This window comes from Chlorocebus sabaeus, chromosome 15 (genome assembly GCF_047675955.1).
Source record: "Chlorocebus sabaeus isolate Y175 chromosome 15, mChlSab1.0.hap1, whole genome shotgun sequence".
NCBI classification, from domain to species: Eukaryota; Metazoa; Chordata; class Mammalia; order Primates; family Cercopithecidae; genus Chlorocebus; species Chlorocebus sabaeus.
The window spans coordinates 91,205,657-91,227,536 of record NC_132918.1 but is presented as its reverse complement, the minus strand read 5'-3'; the positions used below and the strand labels follow the sequence as shown (position 1 = coordinate 91,227,536).

General features: G+C 51.4%; 1 protein-coding gene across 4 annotated transcripts; it reads right to left on the bottom strand.

The window, feature by feature from the left end:
- Window positions 1–1,759: 1,759 nt before the first annotated feature.
- Window positions 1,760–20,839, bottom strand: PIGZ (phosphatidylinositol glycan anchor biosynthesis class Z). Of its 4 annotated transcripts, none has more exons than XM_073023774.1 (5): window positions 20,444–20,839; window positions 18,531–18,722; window positions 10,941–16,061; window positions 7,877–8,087; window positions 1,760–4,090 (listed from the first exon to the last, which is right to left on the bottom strand). In XM_073023774.1, the coding sequence occupies exons 3-5, from the start codon at window positions 10,971–10,973 to the stop codon at window positions 2,562–2,564; spliced, it is 1,773 nt and encodes a 590-aa protein (XP_072879875.1). In that variant the 5' UTR covers window positions 10,974–16,061; window positions 18,531–18,722; window positions 20,444–20,839; the 3' UTR covers window positions 1,760–2,561. The 4 variants fall into 4 exon arrangements, with proteins under 4 accessions (XP_072879875.1, XP_008007822.3, XP_072879874.1 ...); XM_008009631.3 differs by having other exon boundaries at window positions 10,941–10,993; XM_073023773.1 differs by having other exon boundaries at window positions 10,941–18,722.
- Window positions 20,840–21,880: the final 1,041 nt, after the last annotated feature.

Genomic DNA, 21,880 nt, shown 5'->3' with positions numbered 1-21,880 from the left:
CTGCATGAGCAAGCAGATTACTTTTTGGATTTTTTTGTAGAGTTGGGGTGGTCTCAAACTCTTGGGTCCGAGTGATCGTCCTGCCTCAGCCTCCCAAAATGCTGGGATTATAGGCAAGAGCCACTCAGATGGAAACAGGCTGCTGCTTAAGTTGCCCAGAGTCTTGCAGCGTGGGATGTGAGCAGAGGCATTTGATTCCAGGGCCTAAGTCCTTAACGCAGCTCTGCAACATTCACCCTGATACTTTCCTTCCTTCCCCAACCCCCCATCATCAGGCATTAAGACTCCTGCCTAGGAGCAGGCGTGGTGGCCGTTGTGTCTAATCCCAGCCACTGCAGAGGAAGGAGGATCACATGAGCCTGAGATGAGACCAGCCTGGGCAGCATAGCGAGAACCTGTCTCAAAAATAAAAAAAGACTGCTGCCTGCCTTGGAACGAGCTACCTGGACTCATCCCTCATTTTAGAGGGTCAGGCATACGAAACTAAGACTATGGTCCAGCTAGTTAGTGGACCCATGATTAGGAAATCCATTGTATATACAAATGTCCTGTCATTTGAAGCTCCTAGCTAAATTTCTTATTTATTTATTTATTTTGAGACAGGGCCTCACTCTTGCCCAGGCTGGAGTGCAGTGGCATGATACTAGCTGTCACTGCAACCTCAACCTGTTGGGCCAAGTGATGGAACTTCCTCCCTGGGTTTCCCAAGTAGCTGGGATTACAGGCCCATGACACTATGCGCAGCTAATTATAAACAGGTTTTTTTTTGTTTGTTTTTGAGACAGAGTCTTACTTTGTCACCAGGCTGGAGTGCAGTGGCGTGATCTCGGCTCACTGCAACCTCCACCTCCCGGGTTCAAGTGATTCCCCTGCCTCATACTCCCGAGCAGCTGGGACTACAGATGTGTGCCACCATGCCTGGCTAGTTTTTTGTATTTTAGTAGAAATGGAGCTTCACCATGTTGGTCAGGATGGTCTTGATCTCCTGACCTTGTGATCTGCCTGCCTCAGCCTCCCAAAGTGCTGGGATTACAGGCATGAGCCACCGTGCCCAGCCACAATTTTGTTTTGTGTTTTTTGGTTGAAGGCTGGTCCTGAACGCCTGGTCTCAAGCAGTTCTCCTGCTTCTGCCTCCCAAAGTGCTGGGATTACTGGTGTGAGCCACCACACCCGGATCTGATCATTTCTAATTAGGCAACACAGATAATCATGCAATCTAGAAGCTTGAAGCCATCGGAAAAATTGAGGCTGGTAACCAGACACTAGCTGAGCATGGTGTGTTCCCTGCTCTCTGGGGCAGGATGGGAGGGCTTGAGACCCACAGTTCTTCTAAGGAGGGAGAACGTCTGGTTCCCTAATCTGGGAGAATGACTTTTTTTTTTTTCCCCCCCAAGACCGTCTTGCTGTGTCTCCCAGGCGGGAGTGCAGTGGCGCGATCTCGGCTCACTGCAACCTCCGCCTCCTGGGTTCAAGCAATTCTGCCTCAGCCTCCTGAGCAGCTGGGATTACAGGTGCCCGCTACCACACCCAGCTAATTTTTGTATTTTTAGTAGAGATGGGGTTTCACCATGTTGGTCAGGCTGGTCTCAACTCCTGACCTTGAGATCTGCCTGCCTTGGCCTCTCAAAGTACTGGGATTACAGGTGTGAGCCACCACGCCCAGTCAGGAGAATGACTCTTAAGGACAAGGTGCAGAAATGGCTGGAGAGTTTCCCACCACTTCTCAGGAACAGGAGTAAAAGAAAGTAGGGAGAAAATCTCCAGGTGCAATTATATATTTCAAACATTACTTGTTTGCACAATAACCAAACACTGAGACAGCAGGCATCAGAGGGCCATGAAGTACAACACAACTCCCACTTCCATGCTTAAAGAGCTTTGTGAGAGCTGTGCCTGTCAAGGCAGGGGACGTGTACTGTGGATTCCAGGAATGGCACGATGTTAGCTGGCAGACACCTCAAACATCCTCTGATCCCAACAGACTGGGAAGTGGGGTGGGAGAGTGGAAGGGGCTTTCTCAAGATCACACAGCGAGGGGGTGACAGACCAAGGGGCTAGAAGTTGGGTCCCCTGGATCTGGGCCACCTGTTCTCTATACTTCATCACACTGACTTCCACATTATTTGGATAGGCAGATGGGTCTCAGGAAGCCAGAGGTTGTCATGACAGCAAGGGCAAGGCATCATGGGAAGTTTGGGAGAGGTCGCTGGGGAATGTCACTGGCAGTTCATTCTTTTTCCCAACCAGGTACTATTATATATTTCAAACATCACAGTGGCTGGAAGCAGTAGGGCAGGAACCGACAGGTGTCATCACTTACACCTGGTTCTTTGGGGACCTTGACATCGAGACTGACAGGTCAGATCTTTGGTCTCAGGGAGAGGAGTGCCAGCTCACCCAGAAGGCAGAACAGCTAACAGCCGTGCCCAGGAGAGGCAGCAGTGGGAGTCGTGAAGGAGAACCTGGGCCCTGTCCCCGCGTCCCAGCCCAGCTACCCAAGTAGAAGGTGGGGCAGCAACTTCTATGGCTGAATCGTGGGCGGTGGGTGCCCTGTCATATTGTCAGGTTTCTTCCCCCAACTCCACGATGTGAAGACTGAGGTGGTCCCTCCAAGCCCCACTCAGCAAGGATGACAGGGCTGGTGGATCCTCCAGGGTTAGATGGGGAAATACAAGTGTTTCATTCTTGAAGGGGAAGCTGCACTTCTCCACGGCACCCCTGGTGGTACCAGGGGTCACCACAAAGAGGCGGCAGAGCCATGGCCCACCAGCCACTTGGCAGGCTGGTTGTCTGGTAAAGCTTTTCAGGGCTTGGCACAGGATCCAGTCCTCAGTCCCACCCATGTCCACCACCTCCACGGGTGCCCCCAGGCCTGGCAGGCGGAGGAGGTGCCGGGGGGGCATGTAGGTGTGAGTGAAGAGGAGTGTGTAGTGGGTGGGTGCGCTTGGGAGCACAGGGGCATGGACCACCTGCTCCAGGTACTCCAGGCCAGGTACTAGGCCCCCCTGATGCAGGCAGCCGAAGAAGAAGGCACCGAGGGCATTGAAGAGGACCACGGTGCCCTTCCAAGGCACAGGTTGGGTCTGTGGACTACAAAGCAGGACTAGGGGGACCAGGAGGGGAATCAGGAACCGAGCCTCCTGGTGGCTAAAGGCAGACAGCAGGGCTAGGGGCATGAAGTAGAGGAGAAGGAGATAGGACCTGGGGCTGGACAGCAGGCTCCGGGCACCCAGTGCCCTCAGGAGGCCCATTTGTAAAGAGGCCTGGAGGCCAGCTTGCAGCTGTTGCCACGCGGCCTGCAGGGCCTGGGCATGCAGCACCCCAAAGAGCAGGAAGCCGTTGACTGCCAGGTGAGTGAGCCGCACATGCGTGCCATGCCTGGCCAGGTTTTGGGGATTCAGGTTGTAGTGCAAGAAGTTGACAGGTGTAAGGACAAGGGTCCTGGATGTAGCAGGGCTGGAGAAATACCAGCTGTCCATGGCCACAAACACCACTGCTGTGAGGGCCGCCCCAGGGAGCAGCACCAGGGCCTCCCGGGTCAGGGACTTCAAGCCAGGGTTTGTGGCTCCACGAGTGCCCCAGAGGTAGAGAGGGACCACAGCGAAGGCCAGAAAGGTGGGCCGGTTGAAGAAGCCAGCAGTCACGATGCCTCCAAGAAGCCAGCTGTGCCACCATGGACCCGGCACAGGCTCCTTGCATGTAGGGCCCCACATTACATGGGGGGATACCAGCACCAGCAGCCACGCGAAGAGGAGTCCCTCAATGGTGTTGGAGAAGGTCCTTGTGTAGAAGACCAGGGTGACGTAGGAACCAGAGAGCAGGGCCAGGGCATTCCAGCGATCCGCCCCCAACAGTGGGGCCAGGTGGTACACAACCCCGTCCAGAGCGAAGGAAAGGGCAGCGAGGAGGAGCCGCGGCCCCACCAGCAGCGCATAGCTACTCACCAGGCCAGGCCACGGCCCCAGCTCTCCCCAGAGCCTGAGCAGCCAGAAGGTAGAGCCGGAGGTCAGCAGGGGGAAGACCACTGTGCGGCAGGGGCTGCTGGGGTAAAACTCCCAGGGCCGGGTGGCCTGCACGCCCAGGATGTCCTCTGCAGAGAAGGAGAGGCAGAGCTGAGCCAGTACCAAGCTCAGGGATGTAGTGGGCAAAATCCTAGGATGGCACCCAGCATTTCCACCCCTTGGTGTGTGTGCCCTGCATAATCCTGGGACTGTGCCCTGGATGGATTTTTCCCTCCCTCCCTGCCTTCCCTCCCTTCCCTTCCCTCCCTCTCTCCCTCCTTCCTTCCCTTCCCTTCTTTCCCTTCCCCTCCCTTCTTTCCCTTCCCATTCCTTCCTTTCCCGTCCTTCCCTTCCTTCCCTTCCCGTTCCTTCCCGTTCCTTCCTGTTCCTTCCTTTCCCTTCCTCCCTTCCTTGCTGGGTCTCTGTCACCCAGGCTGGAGTGCAGTGGCGAGATCATTGCTCTTGCTGTGTTACTGAGGCTGATCTCAGACTCCTGACTTCAAGCGATTCTTCCACCTCAGCCTCTTATGGTGCTGGGATTACAGGTTTGAGCCACTGCACCTGGCCCCCAGGATGGAATGTACTCCTGTGATTAGGTTATGACATACAGGAGCACTGACTGTAAAACAGGGAGACGATGCGGTGGGCCGACCTAATCACGACAATATTTTAATAACAGAGTTTTCATCAGCTGGATGCAGAAGGGGCAGTCAGATTCAAAGTATAAGAAGGATTTGACATGCCACTGCCGGCTTAAAGATGGAAGAGGCCATTGGCTAGGAATGTGGGTAGCCTCTGTAAGCTAAGAGCAAGGAAACCGCACCATAGGTTCCACAGCCGAAATGAGCTAGATTCTGCTAGGATTAGACAGCTTCCAGACAAGAACTCAGCCCAGTCCATACGCTGATGTCCACCTTGTGAGCAGAGAGCCCATGCCGCACTTCTGATCGTGAACTCACGAATGGGTGCAGTTTTAAGCTGCTGGGATTTTGATGATTTGTCACGCAGCAGCAGAAATGAGTGCAGGGGAGCTCAGAGGGCAGAGGGCAGGAGGTACCTCCCTGGGAGATGAGGCGGCTGTGTGTCCTGGGAAGAGTGTGTGGGAGGCGGGCAGGTTGGGGGAGGCCTAACCTCTTCTCAGGGTTCCAAGATCTCAAAAATCAGAGTCAGAGCCCCATCTCTGATGATTGTTATCAGGAGATGGGGGGAGAGAAGAGGGGGAGGGGCTGAGCCATTGGGGTTATGTCAGAGGTGATTTATGTGTAGTCTTATGATACTTAATTTTTTTTTTTTTTTTTTTAAGAGTCTCACTCTGTCGCCCAGGCTGGAGTGCAGTGGCGCTATCTCGGCTCACTGCAACCTCCACGTCCTGGGTTTAAGCGATTCTCCTGCCTCAGCCTCCTGAGTAGCTGGAATTACAGGCGCCTGTCACTGCACCCGGATGATTTTTGTATTTTCAGTAGAGATGGGGTTTCACCACGTTGGCTAGCCTGGTCTCCAACCCCTGACCTCAAATGATCCACCCGCCTCAGCCTCCTAAAGTGCTGGGATTACAGGCCTGAGCCACTGTGCCCTGACTATGATACTTAAATTTTTTATAAGAAGAATATATCCAAGTAGTACTTACATAATTTAAGAAATACTTGCTGCCTGGTCTGTAACCTGTGCCAGAGCTCTGAGGGTGGGGGTGAGGGGGAGCTCCACATCAGAGCTCTGAGGGTGGGGGGTGAGGGGGCAGCTCCACTCCAAGCCTCGTTGTTCACAGCGTCTCCTGCTTGATCACCTGCTGGCTGTTTCGAGCTGATTATACAGCCTGGGGATCATTCAGGTTCTTTGGTTCTGCTACTTATTTCTCCAGCCTTTCAGCTGTTTTATCTGTCTATGTTAGATGGTGAAAGGGAGGCAAAATCCAGGATCAAATCTATCTGGGTGTTTTTCTGGTTAAAAAAAAAACATGTGAGGGAAAGAAGATAAGCCTTTTAACTAAAAAACAAATTCACCTGTTGAGCCCTGTGGCAAAGAAAGCTGGTGCCTCCAAAATACCTATTCCCTCCTCCTTCCTTAGACTCTTTTTTGAGATGGAGTTTCACTCTGTTGCCCAGGCTGGAGTGCAATGGCACAATCTCAGCTCACTGCAACCTCCGCCTCCTGAGTTCAAGCGATTCTCCTGCCTCAGCCTCCCAAGTAGCTGGGATTACAGGCACCTGCCACCATGCCCAGCTAATTTCTTGTATTTTTAATAGAGATGGGGTTTTATCATGTTGGCCAGACTGGTCTCAAACTCCTGACCTCAGGTGATCCGCCTGCCTCGGCCTCCCACAGTGCTGGGATTACCAGCGAGAGCCTCTGCTTCTGACCTCAGGTGATCCCCCTGCCTCGGCCTCCCACAGTGCTGGGATTACCAGCGAGAGCCTCCGGAGGCCACAGTGCTGGGATTACAGGCGAAAGCCTCCGCATCCGACCCCTTTGGCTCTTTAGCTGGGTGCTTGCTCAGACAGAAAGACTATAATTTTTAGCGTCCTTAGCAGCTAGGTGTGGTCTCATGATACATTCTGCCCAGTGCGATAGAAATGGGCAAACAGCATGCGACCTTCAAAATATGACCTTAAAGAAAGAAGGAATGCCTTCTCCTTTGTTGGCGGAAAGACTGCATGTAGACGTGATGGCTGGAGCTCAAGCAGCCATCTTGAACCATGAGGATGAAGCCACATGCCCATCACATCTGAAAAGCCTCAAGGCCTTTGGGTGAGATGGCACGGGCAAGGCAACTATCCTCAACTACACCACCTAACAGGCAACTGTGTGTCCCAGGTCCGGGTTCCCTCACCCCTCACTTGAATCTACAGAAGTTTCATCATCTCAGATCACAGCCCTATGGAAGCTCTTGCCAAACACTGGGGAAGCCCAGCTGTAAAAGTGTTCCACTGGGAAGCCCAACACAGCTCCCATTCCCACCAACACAGCTCTCATTCTCACCAACACAGCTCTCATTCTCACCAACACAGCTCTCATTCTCACCAACACAGCTCTCATTCTCACCGACACAGCTCTCATTCTCACCAACGACACAGCTCCCATTCCCACCAACACAGCTCTCATTCTCACCAACACAGCTCTCATTCCCACCAACACAGCTCTCATTCTCACCAACACAGCTGTCATTCTCACCAACGACACAGCTCTCATTCTCACCAACAACACAGCTCTCATTCTCACCAACACAGCTCTCATTTCCACCAACAACACAGCTCTCATTCTCACCAACACAGCTCTCATTCCCACCAACAACACAGCTCCCATTCTCACCAACAACACAGCTCCCATTCTCACCAACACAGCTCCCATTATCACCAACAACACAGCTCCCATTATTACCAACAACACAGCTCTCATTCTCACCAACACAGCTCTCATTCTCACCAACACAGCTCTCATTTCCACCAACAACACAGCTCTCATTCTCACCAACAACACAGCTCTCATTCTCACCAACAACACAGCTCTCATTCTCACCAACACAGCTCTCATTCTCACCAACACAGCTCTCATTCTCACCAATGACACAGCTCTCATTCTCACCAACACAGCTCTCATTCTCTCTCATTCTCAATAACCTGTATGGTTTGTCCAAGCAGGCATACGTTAAAGAGACTGGTGGTTTCTTAGCATCACCCAGATGGTCAGTGTCACCACTCGGGAAGGAGATATGAAGTCCCCACGTCCAAGTTCTTACCGCAGAGAGACAGGCTGCTGCGCTGCTTGTGGATTTACTACTTATCTGCACAGACACACTACTCCCTCCCCGCAAAGTCTCCCGTCAGCTTCCCAACCAGACTCTGCTGCAACTTGTCTTAGCAACACGTGTGGAGTTTTACCTGCCATCACCTCAGGTGACTGGAAGAACTCATCTGGGTGCACATAGCCCGTCTGCGGAAGGAGACACCACAGCACTCGGAGCAGGCCGAGGCCACCCCAAAGCACCCTGACTGCCATCTTCAGATCCAGTTGTTGCCAACACACCGGGCCCAAAACCTGGAATGATGTCCCAGCTGCTACAGATGCCACGCTGGATCCACAGATCTGCATCTGTTGAGGAAAACACTTGTTGGTTATCACGATGTAAATTACAATATACCCAACTGTCTGAACAAACTAAAAATGGATCTATCATTTAATAAAAATGACAATAATAACAATAGCTACTTTATACTAAATGCCCACTGACTGCCAGGCACTTGACATGCATATTTCATTGAATCCTTTCCACAGCCTGGGGCAGTGGGTCTCGGTATCCTTGTTTTACAGATGGGAACGGAGGCCTCTGGTGAGTAACTCGATTACTTGCTGACCATATTTGCTAAGGAGTCTGTACCCAGATAGCTGCTAGAACGTTATTTCTAGCAGTGTCTAGAAGGGTATTTCAGGAAGAGATTAGCCTTTGTTTGTCTTTTTTGGTTTGTTTGTTTGTTTTGAGATGAAGTCTTGCTCTGTCACCCAGGCTGGAGTGCAGTGGCTCACTGCAACCTCCACCTCCTGGGTCCAAGTGATTCTCTGCCTCAGCCTCCTGAGGACCTGGGATTATAGGCAGGTGCCACCACGCCCGGCTAATTTTTGTATTTTTAGTAGAGATGGGGTTTCACCATGTTGGTCAGACTGGTCTCGAACTCCTGACCTCATGATCCGCCCACTTTGGCCTCCCAAAGTCCTGGGATTACAGGCGTGAGCCACTGCGCCCGGCTGAGATTAACCTTTGAATTGACAGACTAAGTGAAGAAGATCAGCTGCACCAGCGTGGTGGGCATGATCCAACCCACTGAGGGTCTGAATAAAACAAACACGTGGAGGACAGGTGAATCTGCGTTCTCTTCAGCTGGAACAGCCGTCTTCTCCTGCCCTCAGACAACAGTGCTCCTGGTTTGTGGGCCTTCAGACTCTGTGTCTCACACCAGTGCCCCACAGCCCACCTCCCCGAATCAGGTTCTCGGGCAGTCAGACTAGGCCTGGGAGTTACACTGCAGGCTCCTCTGTTTCTAAGGCTCCCGACCTGGACTGAATTAAATCACCAGCTTTCCTGGTTCTCCAGCTTGCAGGTGTCAGACTGTGGGACTTCACCAGCCCCCATAATTGCATGACCCAATTTTCATAGTAAATGATACAGCCAATTCCCTATTATTTCTGTTTCTCTGGAGAACCCTGACTTATACAGGGTCTAAATATGACATTTGCTCAATGTGATATTTGCAAGAAGGACTAGGGTGCCCAACAAATCTGGGTATTGCCGTCCCATCCTGATCACCAGCTCCTACCCACTTTCCTGACAGGGGACAGAAGCAGTAGCTCCGTTGGTCAGTTTTGCAGTGTTCTAGGAGTCATTCCTGGGGATTTAGCCTACAGCTTGATGACTCAGCACTTCCAAAGGTTTTGTAAGCAGCTAATTCCCTATATTAACTCCTTTTTGCATAAAACACTTAGTTGTTTGCAAACAACAACAACAAAAACAATGCAAGCTGGCTTCAACAGTTCATCATGTTGCCGGGCGTGGTGGTGCACCCCTGTAGTCCCGGCTACTTGGGAGGCAGAGGCAGGAGGACTGCTTGACCCCAGGAGTTGAAGGTCAGCCTGGCAACATAGCAAGACCCCCATCTCTTAAAAGAAAAAGCAGGAAACAATTCATCATGTCACATAAAAAAGCAGCCAGGCTTGGTACTGCCAGGGTCCCTTGCCGCTTCTCAGGTCAGCCTTGATGCTGCCTTTCTCTCTGTGTGGACATAATCCTCAGTTCCAGCCATCCCATCCAGACATGCCAACACTGAGAAGTGTCTGTATTTTTGAGGCTGTCTCTTTTTAAAACAGGTTTATTGAAATATAATTAATACACCATGCAACTCATTTAAAGTGTACAATTCAGTGGTTTTTGGTATATTCGTAGGCAGGTACAACCATCACCACAGTCAATTTTAGAAATTTTCATCACTCAAGAAGAACCCCATATCCTTTAATTCTGTCAATTTTAGTTCATTTGTGAAGCTATATTATTATATTTGTAGAAGTTTATAATTGTTATGCCTTATTGGAAAATTGAATATCTTATCATTATATAGTTATCTTTTAATCTCTAGTTCTGTTTTGTCCTAAAATGTATTTTGCCTGATATTAATTTGCTATACACACTTTTTGGAAATTCAGTATTTACCTGGTACATCATTTCCCACCCTTTTCGTTTCTTTCTATTATTTTTATTATTTTTTCCAGATAGTCTCGCTCTGTTGCCCAGGCTGGAGTGCAGTGGTGTGATCTTGGCTCACTGCAACCTCTGCCTCCTGGGTTCAAGAGATTCTCCTGCCTCAGCCTCCCAAGTAGCTGGGACTACAGGCGCCTGCCACCATGGCTCCCTAATTTTTGTATTTTTAGGAGAGACAGGGTTTTGCCATGTTGGCCATGCTGGTCTCGAACTCCTGACCTCAGATGATCTGCCCACCTTGGCCTCCCAAAATGCTAGAATTACAGATGTGAACCACTGCACCTGGCCAATTTAGTGTTATTATTGATACATTTATTTCTACCATCTTATTTTGTGCTCACTTTTCTTGTTTTTTTAATTTTTTTTGTCCTTTTTTGCCTTCTTTTGGAATAATTTTTCTTCTCTTTTCCCTCTAACAGTTTGAAAGTTACATATACTCAGTTTCCAATATGCTATAAAATGCCATATATTATTTAATATTTTAGTAGTTAGCATACTATGTTATGTGTCTTCACTATGATGATTCTGGGTGCACATTTCTTTTTATTTATTACAGTTGAAAATGTTTTGGCTTCTCAAACCTGTGGATTAGGACCCTTTGTCATTTATAGAAAGTAGTCCATTAGACTGTGTGCTGCTGATTAAGACACACCCGAAACTGGGCAATTTATAAAGAAAAAGAGGTTTAATGGACTCACAGTTCCACGTGGCTGGGGAGGCCTCACGATCATGGTGGAAGGCAAAGGCACGTCTTACATGGCAGCAGGCAAAAAGCAAATGAGAAGCAAACGAATGAGAAGCAAGCAAAGGGGGTTTCTGCTTATAAAACCATCAGATCTTGTGAGACGTATTCACTATCATGAGAAGAGTAGGAGGGAAACCACCACCATAATTCAATCAACCTCCACCAGGTCCCTCCCACAACACATGGGAATTATGGGAGCTGTAATTCCAGATGAGATTTGAGTGAAGACACAGCCAAACCATATCATAGACCTTCTCAGTCTATCTTCCATGTCTCTTTAAGTTCTATTTCATATTTTCCATATCTTTAGCTCTCTTGGCTATATGTCGGGTAAGTTCTGTTCTATCGTCCATGTCTCTAATCATTTCAGCTGTATCTAGATGTTAAACCTGTCTCGAGTTTTAAATTTCAGTTGTTATATTTTTCATTTCTACAAGTTGTTTGTGTTTTTCCACATCTGCTTGCTCTTTTATGATATTTCAAGACTCTTTTATTTATTAAATGATACCAAACATACTTGTTGGATATACTAGGTTTGATAACTCCAGCATCTAAAGTCTGGGTCTGAATCCGCTGTCTTGTTTCTGCTGGATCTCACTCATAGTGCCCTGTTTATTTGTATATTTAGTGAATTATTTTATTTAGGGGCTGCTCATTTTCTTTGGAATATTACTGTGGGAATTCTTTGAGGTCAGGGATGAAGGCAAATTTCTGAGTTCCACTTGAAAGGATTTACACTTGCTTCTTTCAGGTAACTGTGGGCATTACAAGCCTAGGACCATTTCTAATCAAATTTTTGGCTCCAGGTTCGTGTGTGTGTGTGTGTGTGTGTTTGCTTATCTTTTAGGAAGGGGAATAGTGCCTGGTCATGTAAATTCATGAGGGCAGGCTTATGATTACAAATTCTGAAAGGAGATATCCCACCCCCAGCTCAATTTGATTAGCATCAGGATCCAACAAGGGCAGTTTTCCTTTCAGTCCCGTAGGGATGGAATAATTTTTTTCTTTCATTTTTTTTTTTTTTTTCCAGGATGGAGTCTTGCTCTGTCGCCCAGGCTAGAGTGCAATGGCGCGATCTTGGCTCACTGCAACCTCTGCCTTCCGGGTTCAAGCAATTCTCCTGCCTCAGCCTCCCGAGTAGCTGGGATTACAGGCAGTTACCACCACGCCTGGCTAATTTTGTATTTTTAGTAGAGACGGGGTTTCACCATGTTGGCCAGGCTGGTCTCAAACTCCTGAGCCACCTCGAACTCTTGAGGCGTGAGCCACCGTGCCTGGCCAAATTTATTTCTTAGGCCACCCTTATGTTGGAACATGGCCCTCTAGAGTCACAGTTTGGGGGGAGTCTCCTGTTAGGCTTCCCTCTTGGCGGGCAGTAGGCTTTATCTTCCGTCCTGCTAGTCCTGAGAAGCAGGACCAAGTTCTGAAAACCTAATTTGCATAACCCAACTTTGAGGGTATCTACCAAAATAGTTTTTTGTTTCCCAGCCTTTACAGTACAGTAAGACACCCTAAAAGGAGATAGGAATAGTGGAAGGGGTCCCTGCTGTCAAATGGCAAGCAATGTAGGGGCCTGAAGTGGCCAGTGGTTTGCATAATGCGGAAGCCAAGGAGGCTCTCAAATTCACAGTTTTGTATGTGTCCTCAAGTCCAAATCTGGCTCCTGCGCTTCGCATACTTCTCTAAGTCCCTGTCTTCATGCCCAAGTATTACTTACGTTTTATTAGGCTTACATACTATCTTATCCAGCATTTTAGTTATTTTCAGCACTTTATTCTTTTTATAATTCAAGGACAACTTTCCACTTGTGTCCTGTTTAACAACCTTTATTTTTTTTTTCTAGTCATAAACATAATACAAGATTGTTGTAGAAAAAGTAAAAAGTGCAATAAGCCAAAAGGGGAAAACAGAAATTACATGCAGTTCCTATCACTCAAGAAAACACTGTTAGGCCAGGCGCGGGGGCTTACGCCTGTAATCCCAGCACTGTGGGAGGCAGATCTTCAGAAAATTATAAAGAATATATATCAGGCAGAAGGAATAATGGTTCCAGATACAAGATCTGAGACGGAAGTAGGAATAAAGAGTAAAGAAGTTGGTCATTAAATGAGAGACATCTGGAAGGTGGAAGTCAAATCAATACCATCGTCCTGCTGCTTTGACTGTTTTCTTCTAGCAAGTAAGGTATAGGAGATGGATACAGTTTCTGAAGTAGTATTCCATGTTTATTCACTGGCTTCGTTGGGTACTGTTGACAGGCGGCTGTGGTGCTTTGGCAATGGCTTTCCAACCCTGAGTCATAAATAAAGTGCTGTGTTCTTGAATGTAATAGTTCCAGTGTTGGTCTCCTGAGTCCCCACTTTCCTGACAGGGGACAGAAGCAGTAGCTCCGCTGGTCAGTTTTGCAGTCATTCCTGGGGATTCAGCCTACAGCTTGATCACTCAGCACTTCCAAAGGTTTTGTAAGCAGCTAATTCCCTATATTAACTCCTTTTTGCATAAAACACTTAGTTGTTTGCAAACAACAACAACAAAAACAATGCAAGCTGGCTTCAACAGTTCATCATGTTGCCAGGCGTGGCGGTGCATCCCTGTAGTCCCAGCTACTTGGGAGGCAGAGGCAGGAGGACTGCTTGACCCCAGGAGTTGAAGGTCAGCCTGGCAACATAGCAAGATCCCCATCTCTTAAAAGAAAAAGCAGGAAACAATTCATCATGTCACATAAAAAAGCAGCCAGGCTTGGTACTGCCAGAGTCCCTTGCCGCTTCTCAGGTCAGCCTTGATGCTGCCTTTCTCTCTGTGTGGACATAATCCTCAGTTCCAGCCATCCCATCCAGACATGCCAACACTGAGAAGTGTCTGTATTTTTGAGGCTGTCTCTTTTTAAAACAGGTTTATTGAAATATAATTAATACACCATGCAACTCATTTAAAGTGTACAATTCAGTGGTTTTTGGTATATTCGTAGGCAGGTGCAACCATCACCACAGTCAATTCTAGAAATTTTCATCACTCAAGAAGAACCCCATATCCTTTATTTATCACCTCCCATCCTCATCCACCACCCCAGACTCTGGAAACCACTAATGTCTCTATAGAGTTCTGTCTCTATAGAACTCTGTCTCTATAGAGTTCCCTATCTGAACTTCCATATGAATGAAATCATAAGCTCTGTGTGGGGAAAAGAGAGATCAGACTGTTACTGTGTCTACGTAGAAAAAGGAAGACATAAGAAACTGCATTTTGATCTGTACTAAGAAAAATTATTCAGCTTTGAAATGCTGTTAATCTGTAACCGTAACCCCAACCCTGTGCTCACAGAAACATGTGCTGTATTGACTCAAGGTTTAATGGATTTAGGGCTGTGCAGGATGTGCTTTGTTAAAAATGTGTCTGCAGGCAGTATGCTTGGTAAAAGTCATCACCATTCTCCATTCTCGATTAACCAGGGACACAATGCGCTGCGGAAAGCCACAGGGACCTCTGCCCGAGAAAGCCTGGGTATTGTCCAGGTTTCCCCCGACTGAGACAGCCTGAGATATGGCCTTGTGGGAAGGGAAAGACTTTACAGTCCCCCAGCCCGACACCCATAAAGGGTCTGTGCTGAGGAGGATTAGTGCAAGAGGAAGGCCTCTTTACAGTTGAGATAAGAGGAAAGCTTCTGTCTCCTGCTCATCCCTGGGAATGGAATGTCTTGGTGTAAAACCCGATCGTACATTCTATTTACTGTTAGGAGAAAACCACCCTATGGCTGGAGATGAGACATGCTGGTGGCAATACTGCTCTTTACTGCACTAAGGTGTTTACGTAAAGTTAAACATCAATCTAGCCTATGTGCACATCTGGGCACAGCACCTTTCCTTAAACTTATTTATGACACAGAGTCTTTGGTTCACATGTTTTCCTGCTGACCCTCTCCCCACCATTACCCTATACACCAGCCACATCCCCCTCGCCGAGATAGTAGAGCTAGTGATCAATCAAGAATGAGGGAACTCAGAGACCAGCGCCGGTGCAGGTCTCACTTGCTGAGCGCCAGTCCCCTGGGCCCACTTTTCTTCCTCTATACTTTGTCTCTGTGTCTTATTTCTTTTCTCAGTCTCTTGTCTCTACCTTGCGATAAATACCCACAGGTGTGGAGGGGCAGGCCCCCTTCAGTCTGTAGGCCTTTGTGGCTGGCTTCTTTCACTTAGCAGAATGTTTTCATGGTTCATCCGTGTTGTAGCAGGTATCAGTACGTCCTTACTTTTTATGGCCAAGTGCTATCCCATTGTGTGGATATACCACATTTTGTGTGTCCATTCATCTATTGATGAACCTCTGAGTTGTTTCATGTTTTGGCTATATTGTAAACAGTGTTACTATAAACTTTTGTGCACAAGTTTATTCGTGGACATATGTCTTCATTTCTCTTGGTATATATCTAGGAGTAAAGTCCCTGTATCCTGTGGTAACTCTATGTTTAATCACTTGGGGAAACTTCCAGGTTGTTTTCCAAAGTGGCTGTATCATTTTACATTCCTACCAGAAATGTGTGACGTTCTGACCAACACTTGTTATCTGACTTTTGGATTCCAGCCATCTCAGTGGGTGTGAAGTGGTATCTCATTGTGGTTTTGATTTGCACCTGCATTTCTTTTTAAGATCAAGGAAATCTTTTCCAGAAGTTCCCCAGCAGACTTTCTATCAAGTGCGAACAGAACTGCATCAAGTACACGTTCCCAAACCAGTCACTGGCAAGGGAAATGAGATTACTGATGAAGACTCACCTCCTGGCTTGGAGCTGGGACTGTGGGAGCTTACCCTGACAACAGGTTCCGTCAGGAAGGAGGAAGGAGGCAGAGGATCAGCTGTGTGGCTGCTACACGTGGCTTCCACGGGCTCTCACAGCTTTCCTCCTCCTCTGGCCATTTGTTCTTAGACTCCTTTTCCTGTGTCCACCCCTTAAATGTCAATGCTCCTGGTCTTCAATGTCCTCCATGTATACTCTTTTTGGATCATCTCATTGATTCTCATGGTTTCCATTTCTACTTGATGCCTTCTGAAATTGCTTCTTTTATGAGCTTCAGATTTACTGATAATAATAAGGGATAGTATAACAATAATAACAGCACTACCATTTTTTAATTTTTTTGAGATGGAGTCTTGCTTATTGCCCAGGCTAGGTGCAGTGGCACAATCTCGGCTCACTGCAACATTTGTCTCCCAGGTTCAAGCAATTCTTCTGCCTCAGCCTCCTGAGTAGCTGGGACTACAGGCATGTGCCACCATGCCTGGATAATTTTTGTATTTTGAGTAGAGATGGGGTTTCACCATTTTGGCCAGGCTGGTCTCAAACTCCTACCTCATGATCTGCCTGCCTCGGCCTCCCAAGGTGCTGGGATTATAGGCATAAGCCATTGCACCCAGTCTAGCACTGCCATTTATTAGATACATATTACCTTCCAGGCTCTGTACCTTATCTTATTTAAGTATCACAATAAGTCTATAACCCTATCCTTTTTTTTTTTTTTTTTTTTAAAGACAAGGTCTCACTCTATCACCCAGGCTGGAGTGCAGTGGTGTGATCTCAGCTCACTGCAACCTCTGCCTCCCAGGCTTTAGCAATCCTCCCACCTCAGCCTCTATAAACCTATTCTTATCCCTGTCATACAGACAAATGAACAGGCTTTTTGCAAAAGGTAATGGAACTAGTAAGTTGGTGAAGCTGGAAGTTGGACCCAGTCTGCTTGACTCCAGTGCCCTGCTCCACTGCCTGTTAGGCTTCTGTACCTACTTCAAACACAGGGCAGCCCAACAGAACTCATCACCTTCCCTGGAACAAGCCCTGCCCCCATGCTCCCTGCAGCAATGAGGGAACTACCATGTATTAGTGTCCCAAACTCCTGGTACCAATTTACTGCATTAATCCCTTCTCACACTGCTCTAAAGATCCGCCCAAGACTGGGTGATTTCTAAATAAAGAGGTTTAATTGACTCCCATTCTACATTGCTGGGGAGGTTTCAGGAAACTGACAGTCATAGTGGAGGGGAAGCAGGCACCTTCTTCACAAGGTGGCAGGAGAGAGTGTGAGTGGAGGAAACGGCGGATGCTTATGTAACCATCAGATCTCAGGAGAACTCCCTCATTATCATGAGAACAGCATGGGAGAAACTGCCCCGTGATCTGATCCCTTCCCACCAGGTCTCTCCTACAACACTTGGGGATTACAATTCAAGATGAGATTGGGGCGGGGACACAAAGCCTAACCAGTCATACCATTTGCCCAATTTAGTCCAGAATCCCATGGACTATCTCCCTCCTCCGTTGTCCCTTCGCTATGTAATGCAAACGCTGCTTGCTAATTATCCCTTGAACCCAGTTCTTGTTCCTCATTCTCCACTGTCATTATCTGAGTCCAGGTATGCTGTGACTGGTGTATATGTGCCTGGGATTTCTCAGCCTTAGGGGTGGCTGGCTGTGCAGAATCTTCAGATGGCTGGAGCCCCTGGGTTTGTTGTTTCCATCTGCAAGCAGCCCCCTCCTTTGTTAACCAGTGTGTCATACAATAGCAGTCATTTTCGTGTATGAATAATGAGGGAGATGTTAAGAAGCATGACCTGGAGTAGACTGCACCGCCACCCGCCTCTCCACTTTCCCTCTCACTGCATCCTTCCTCCTGACTGCGGCAGAGAGGCTGAATCGCTCCCCTGTGAGAAACTACTGGGTGGGGGGCCATCCCCTCACCACCCTCAGGACCAGGTCCACATTCCTTACTGTGGCTGACAAGGCCCCCCACGGCATCCAGTGTTCCCTTCCCATCTCCACTCATGTGTCTGTGAGTAGCATTCGGTGCTCCAGAAACATCACACCTTTTTGCAGCCTTCTCTATTCTGTGCTGTTTCTCACCCCAATTTCTTGGCTCACATGGTTTCACTTGCTTAATATGCTAACAACATGGAGGTTAAGACTGGCGGTGGCATCAAGTAACCTGGTTCAAGTCCTTGCTCTGTCACTTGTTCATGGTGAAAGCACTCAATCTCTCTGAACCCCAGTTTATACCTCAGCTGTAAACCAGTGCCTATCTCAGGGCTGCTGTGAAGATGAAATGAAGAAAATACGCAGATGTAAGTGGTTGCTTTCTTTATCCATTTTGCTTAACTGCCCTAACCCCCAAGAAGCCTTCCCTAACCCTCCCTCTGAAGGACCCTATGCAAAACTCTGCAGGCGCCAGCACTGACAGTTGTCTGATTATTTCCCTGCCCTGCTTGGCTGAGGTCTCCCAGGCATGGAATCCCTTTGAGATTCATCTCAGGCCCTCGAGTCCAGCCTGGGCGGGCCCACTACGGTCTATCTGTCAAGGTCAGAGCAGGAGGTCTTCCGGAGGTGGTGGCAACATACTGGGCCATCCACCATAACAATAACAAACACGGAAGCTCTAGGGAATACCCGCCCGCTGGAGGCTCTCCAGTCTGAGACCCCACTGGAGGAGCTTTCCATGTGGCTACCTCTCGCCTTTTATCTCAGGGGGCGGAGCCAACGCCAAGCGTGGCAATGACTCACCTTAACCTAATCAGGATGCAGCCTGCTGATTCATTCATTCATTCATCCATTCATTCATTCAGAGGGATCTATCAGGGTGCAGGTCAGGCGCGGGTCCAAATCCTGCATCTCCAGCGGCCTCCTGGGGGTCGGTCCTCGGGAGGGCTCGTAAGTGGAAGGCTTTAGAATGAAGGGACAGGGCCGAGTCTTGGACTGTGGGGAAAGAGGAGAGAAGGTTGACAACCACGCGGACAGGGGCATTCCGCGCGCGTGAGAGAATGTGTAGGGCAAGCACAAGGAGAGACCATCTCGGAGACAGGGGAACAGCCAAGCAGAAACCACTGTGCTGGGCGCGGGGGGGAGGCCGGGAAAGACAGCACATCTGTGGGGCGGGAGGAGAGGAGGGGAGGGAAGGGAGTAGAAACGCTGCTCCTGCCAGCCGCGGGTGATGGGGACACGTGTCCAGCTCGCTGAGTCCGAGGGCCTGGGCCCGCTTTTGGTACCTCAAGTTTCTCCGGCGCCCAGCTGTGTGCGCAGAACCGTGTCTGCTCCAGGCACAGCGGTGAACGAGCACCGTCCGGAATGGCAGAGCCATCGCGTGTGGCTCATTCCAAGAAAGGTGCCTACCTTCATATAGAAACTTCCTAACAAAGCTGCTGGGTCACGGCTTACGGGAGAGGGCGGCGGGCCCAAGGTTCGGCCCCTTTCTCTGAATCTGGCATTTGGAGCAGGCTTTAAGACTTCGGGAAAAGCCGGGCCCCTGTGCAACCATCAAAGGCTGCTTCTCCCGCCCTCAGGGCTAAGATCTTGTTCCAGTCCTCCAGTCCTCGGGGTCTACTCCAGGGGTACAAGGTGAGAGTGGCTCTCCAGAGTACATTTGCCTTTTGGTGCTGCATTGCATCCTCACTTTGACCCTGAGGGCTGCGGTAAGCCCTGCAGGGTGCTCCACCTTCAAGCATGGGAAGATCTGATGCTGGCCGCCTTCTTCCTCCGGTTGCCTGAAAGGGCCCATGTTTCTCCTTTGCTTCACAGAGAACGCAAGACACAACATTAAACACACATAAAGAGAGTGAAAGAGAGCAAGGCATCTTCATGAAGGAGGGCGCACCATTTAACAATCTGCGACCTTGCAGTGCGCCTCTGCAAAGTGGGGACTCCGCTCTGTAGCAGGAGATGGGGGTGTTAAGGATTTTGAAAGTGGTTCCCAGTTTTCCGAGGCAAAGATGTCTGGGGCTGACGAATGACTTTTGAGAAGGAATGATGAGAAATGTCCTCATTACAGAATTTTCCTCGTCACACTGTGAGTCCCAGGCAAAGGCCCCCTGACCACCAACCAGAGCGCTGGGTGCTCCCTGGCAGGGTCGCGTTGCCTTGTCCGCGCCCCCACGCCAGCCCTGGGCCAGGAGGCCATCCTCTCATCCTGGGAGTGCTGGCCTGGCCCGAAGTGCAACCTCCAAGGCCAGGAGCCGAGATTCTTCTCGGCTTCGGGCTCAGCGCTTTGCAGCGTCGCGCGGTTTCTGCTGCTCGCCCTGTTCCTGTTTCATGCCTGGGGGGACTAAGACCCAGTGCGGTTATGGGCCTCCCTGAGAACACCCGCCGCTAGCAGAAGCGGATTCAACCCCAGGCCTCAACCTGGGCCCAGACCCTGCTCTGGACTGGAGTTTACCCACGGCTGCCCTTCCTGGGCAAATGTCACCGCTGCCCCCGTCCCCCTAGGTCCGGGGAGGGTCAGGGCTCCGAGCCAGCGGATCCCGGCCTAGGGACAGGTGCCCGCGAGAACGTGGGGGCGGCCCCCAGCTCCCCTGCCCGCCTCCCTAGAGGCTGGGCCTGCTGGTTTCCCGGCTGCGCGCAAGGTGGGAACGGAGCCGACTGCGGTCCGCGCGCCCTCCCCGCACCCGCTGCTCTGGGGCCGCTGGGGCTGCGCACCGACTCACCCGCGCGGCCTCCGGGCTGCGCCTGCAGCGCTGGCGGCGTCCTGCCCGGCGGGGGCCAGGGTCCCAGGCGGCCCCGGAGGCGGCGGGACCGAAGGGCGGAGGCGAGGCCGTGGGAGCGGCCGGGGGCGCCTCAGCCGCGCGGAGACTGGGGCCACCGTCGCCCGCACCCGGCCGGCCGGGAGGGAGGAGCAGCGCGGGCGGGGCCCCGTGTACGTCCCCGCGCTCCCGCCCGGCCTGGCCCCGCGGTCCCGGGGCGAGCTGGGGCCACGCTGGGGAGGGTCCCGGGGGCGCCGCTGTCCCTCGGGCCGGGCAACGCCAGGGGGGACGGCTCCCTCCCCGGCTTCCGCTCCTCGGCGAGCCGCGCCTGGGAACAGCCTTTCAGCGCCAGGGGCTCCTACACCAAAACCCAGGCCACACTTCTCTGGTTCGGGGTTCTCCGTGGCGGGGAGCTCCGCCGCCGCCGCCCCGCTTCCACGCGCGGACCGGGAGTGCGGCCCACGGCCCTGCTTCGTGGCCCGAAACGCCTCAAAATGGAGTCACTCATGACAAGTGACTGGGCGCACAGGGAGGCTGCCGAGCCCCGCAGTGGTCGGCGGGTGTGGGGTGTCCCCAGGCCTGACAGGAGAGTGAAGTCGCGAGGAGGCTGAGAGAACAGCCGCGACCCCCGCAGGACGCCGACCGGGGCCCACGCCCGCAGGCGCCGCTCCGAGCGGACCCCAGGGCCTCTCCCTGCGCGCGAGCGGCGTCCGCGGGGAGGCGCGCCCGGGAGGGGTCGGCGTCGGCGCGCGGGGCAGGCGCGGCGGTTCGCTCTCCTCAGCCTGTGCCTGTGGGGTCGGCGGGCCGGTCGCCAGGGGGCGCCTCGTGCATCCAGGCACTCGGTGGGCCCCGAGCCATCGTGGAGGCGCCCGGGGTCGGCACAGCGAGGCTGACGGGACTGACAGGCCACGCGGCGCCGGGGAGCAGGCTCGGGTGACCGGGCGCGGGCCGTGCTGCCCCCCGCGTTCCGCAGGCGGGGACGGGCGACGGGCCCTAGGGGGCTGCAGGGAGGCCGCCGCGTGGACTGAGAGCCACGGCCCGGGAGCCAGACTCCCTCCCGGGACGGGGCGCCACGACGCGCGGGCACCCATGTCCTACCCGGTGGCCTCGCGCTGCGGGCTGCGCGGGGGGAAGACGGCGCCCCGCGGCCCCTCACCACGCAGGGGAAGACCGCACCCCGCGGCCCCTCACCACGCAGGGGGAAGACCGCACCCCGCGGCCCCTCACCACGCAGGGGGAAGACCGCACCCCGCGGCCCCTCACCACGCAGGGGGAAGACCGCACCCCGCGGCCCCTCAGCGTGAGCTTCCCGCCCGCGCCGCCGGCCCGACGCTGCCCCCTGGCGGGAGAGCGCTGCAGGAGCCCCGGCGAGGCCGAGCCGCAGGGCCAGACCTCCCCGCC

Excerpts from the sequence above, each read along its gene's own strand:
- PIGZ (XM_073023773.1), bottom strand. The coding sequence starts at position 10,973 with ATGATCGTGAGGCCTCCCCAGCCACGTGGAACT. Across the intron at positions 8,088-10,940 it reads CTCCCCAGCCACGTGGAACT|ATGCAGATCTGTGGATCCAG; the intron begins GTGAGTCCATTA and ends TTTCCTCAACAG. Across the intron at positions 4,091-7,876 it reads GTCACCTGAGGTGATGGCAG|AGGACATCCTGGGCGTGCAG; the intron begins GTAAAACTCCAC and ends CCTTCTCTGCAG.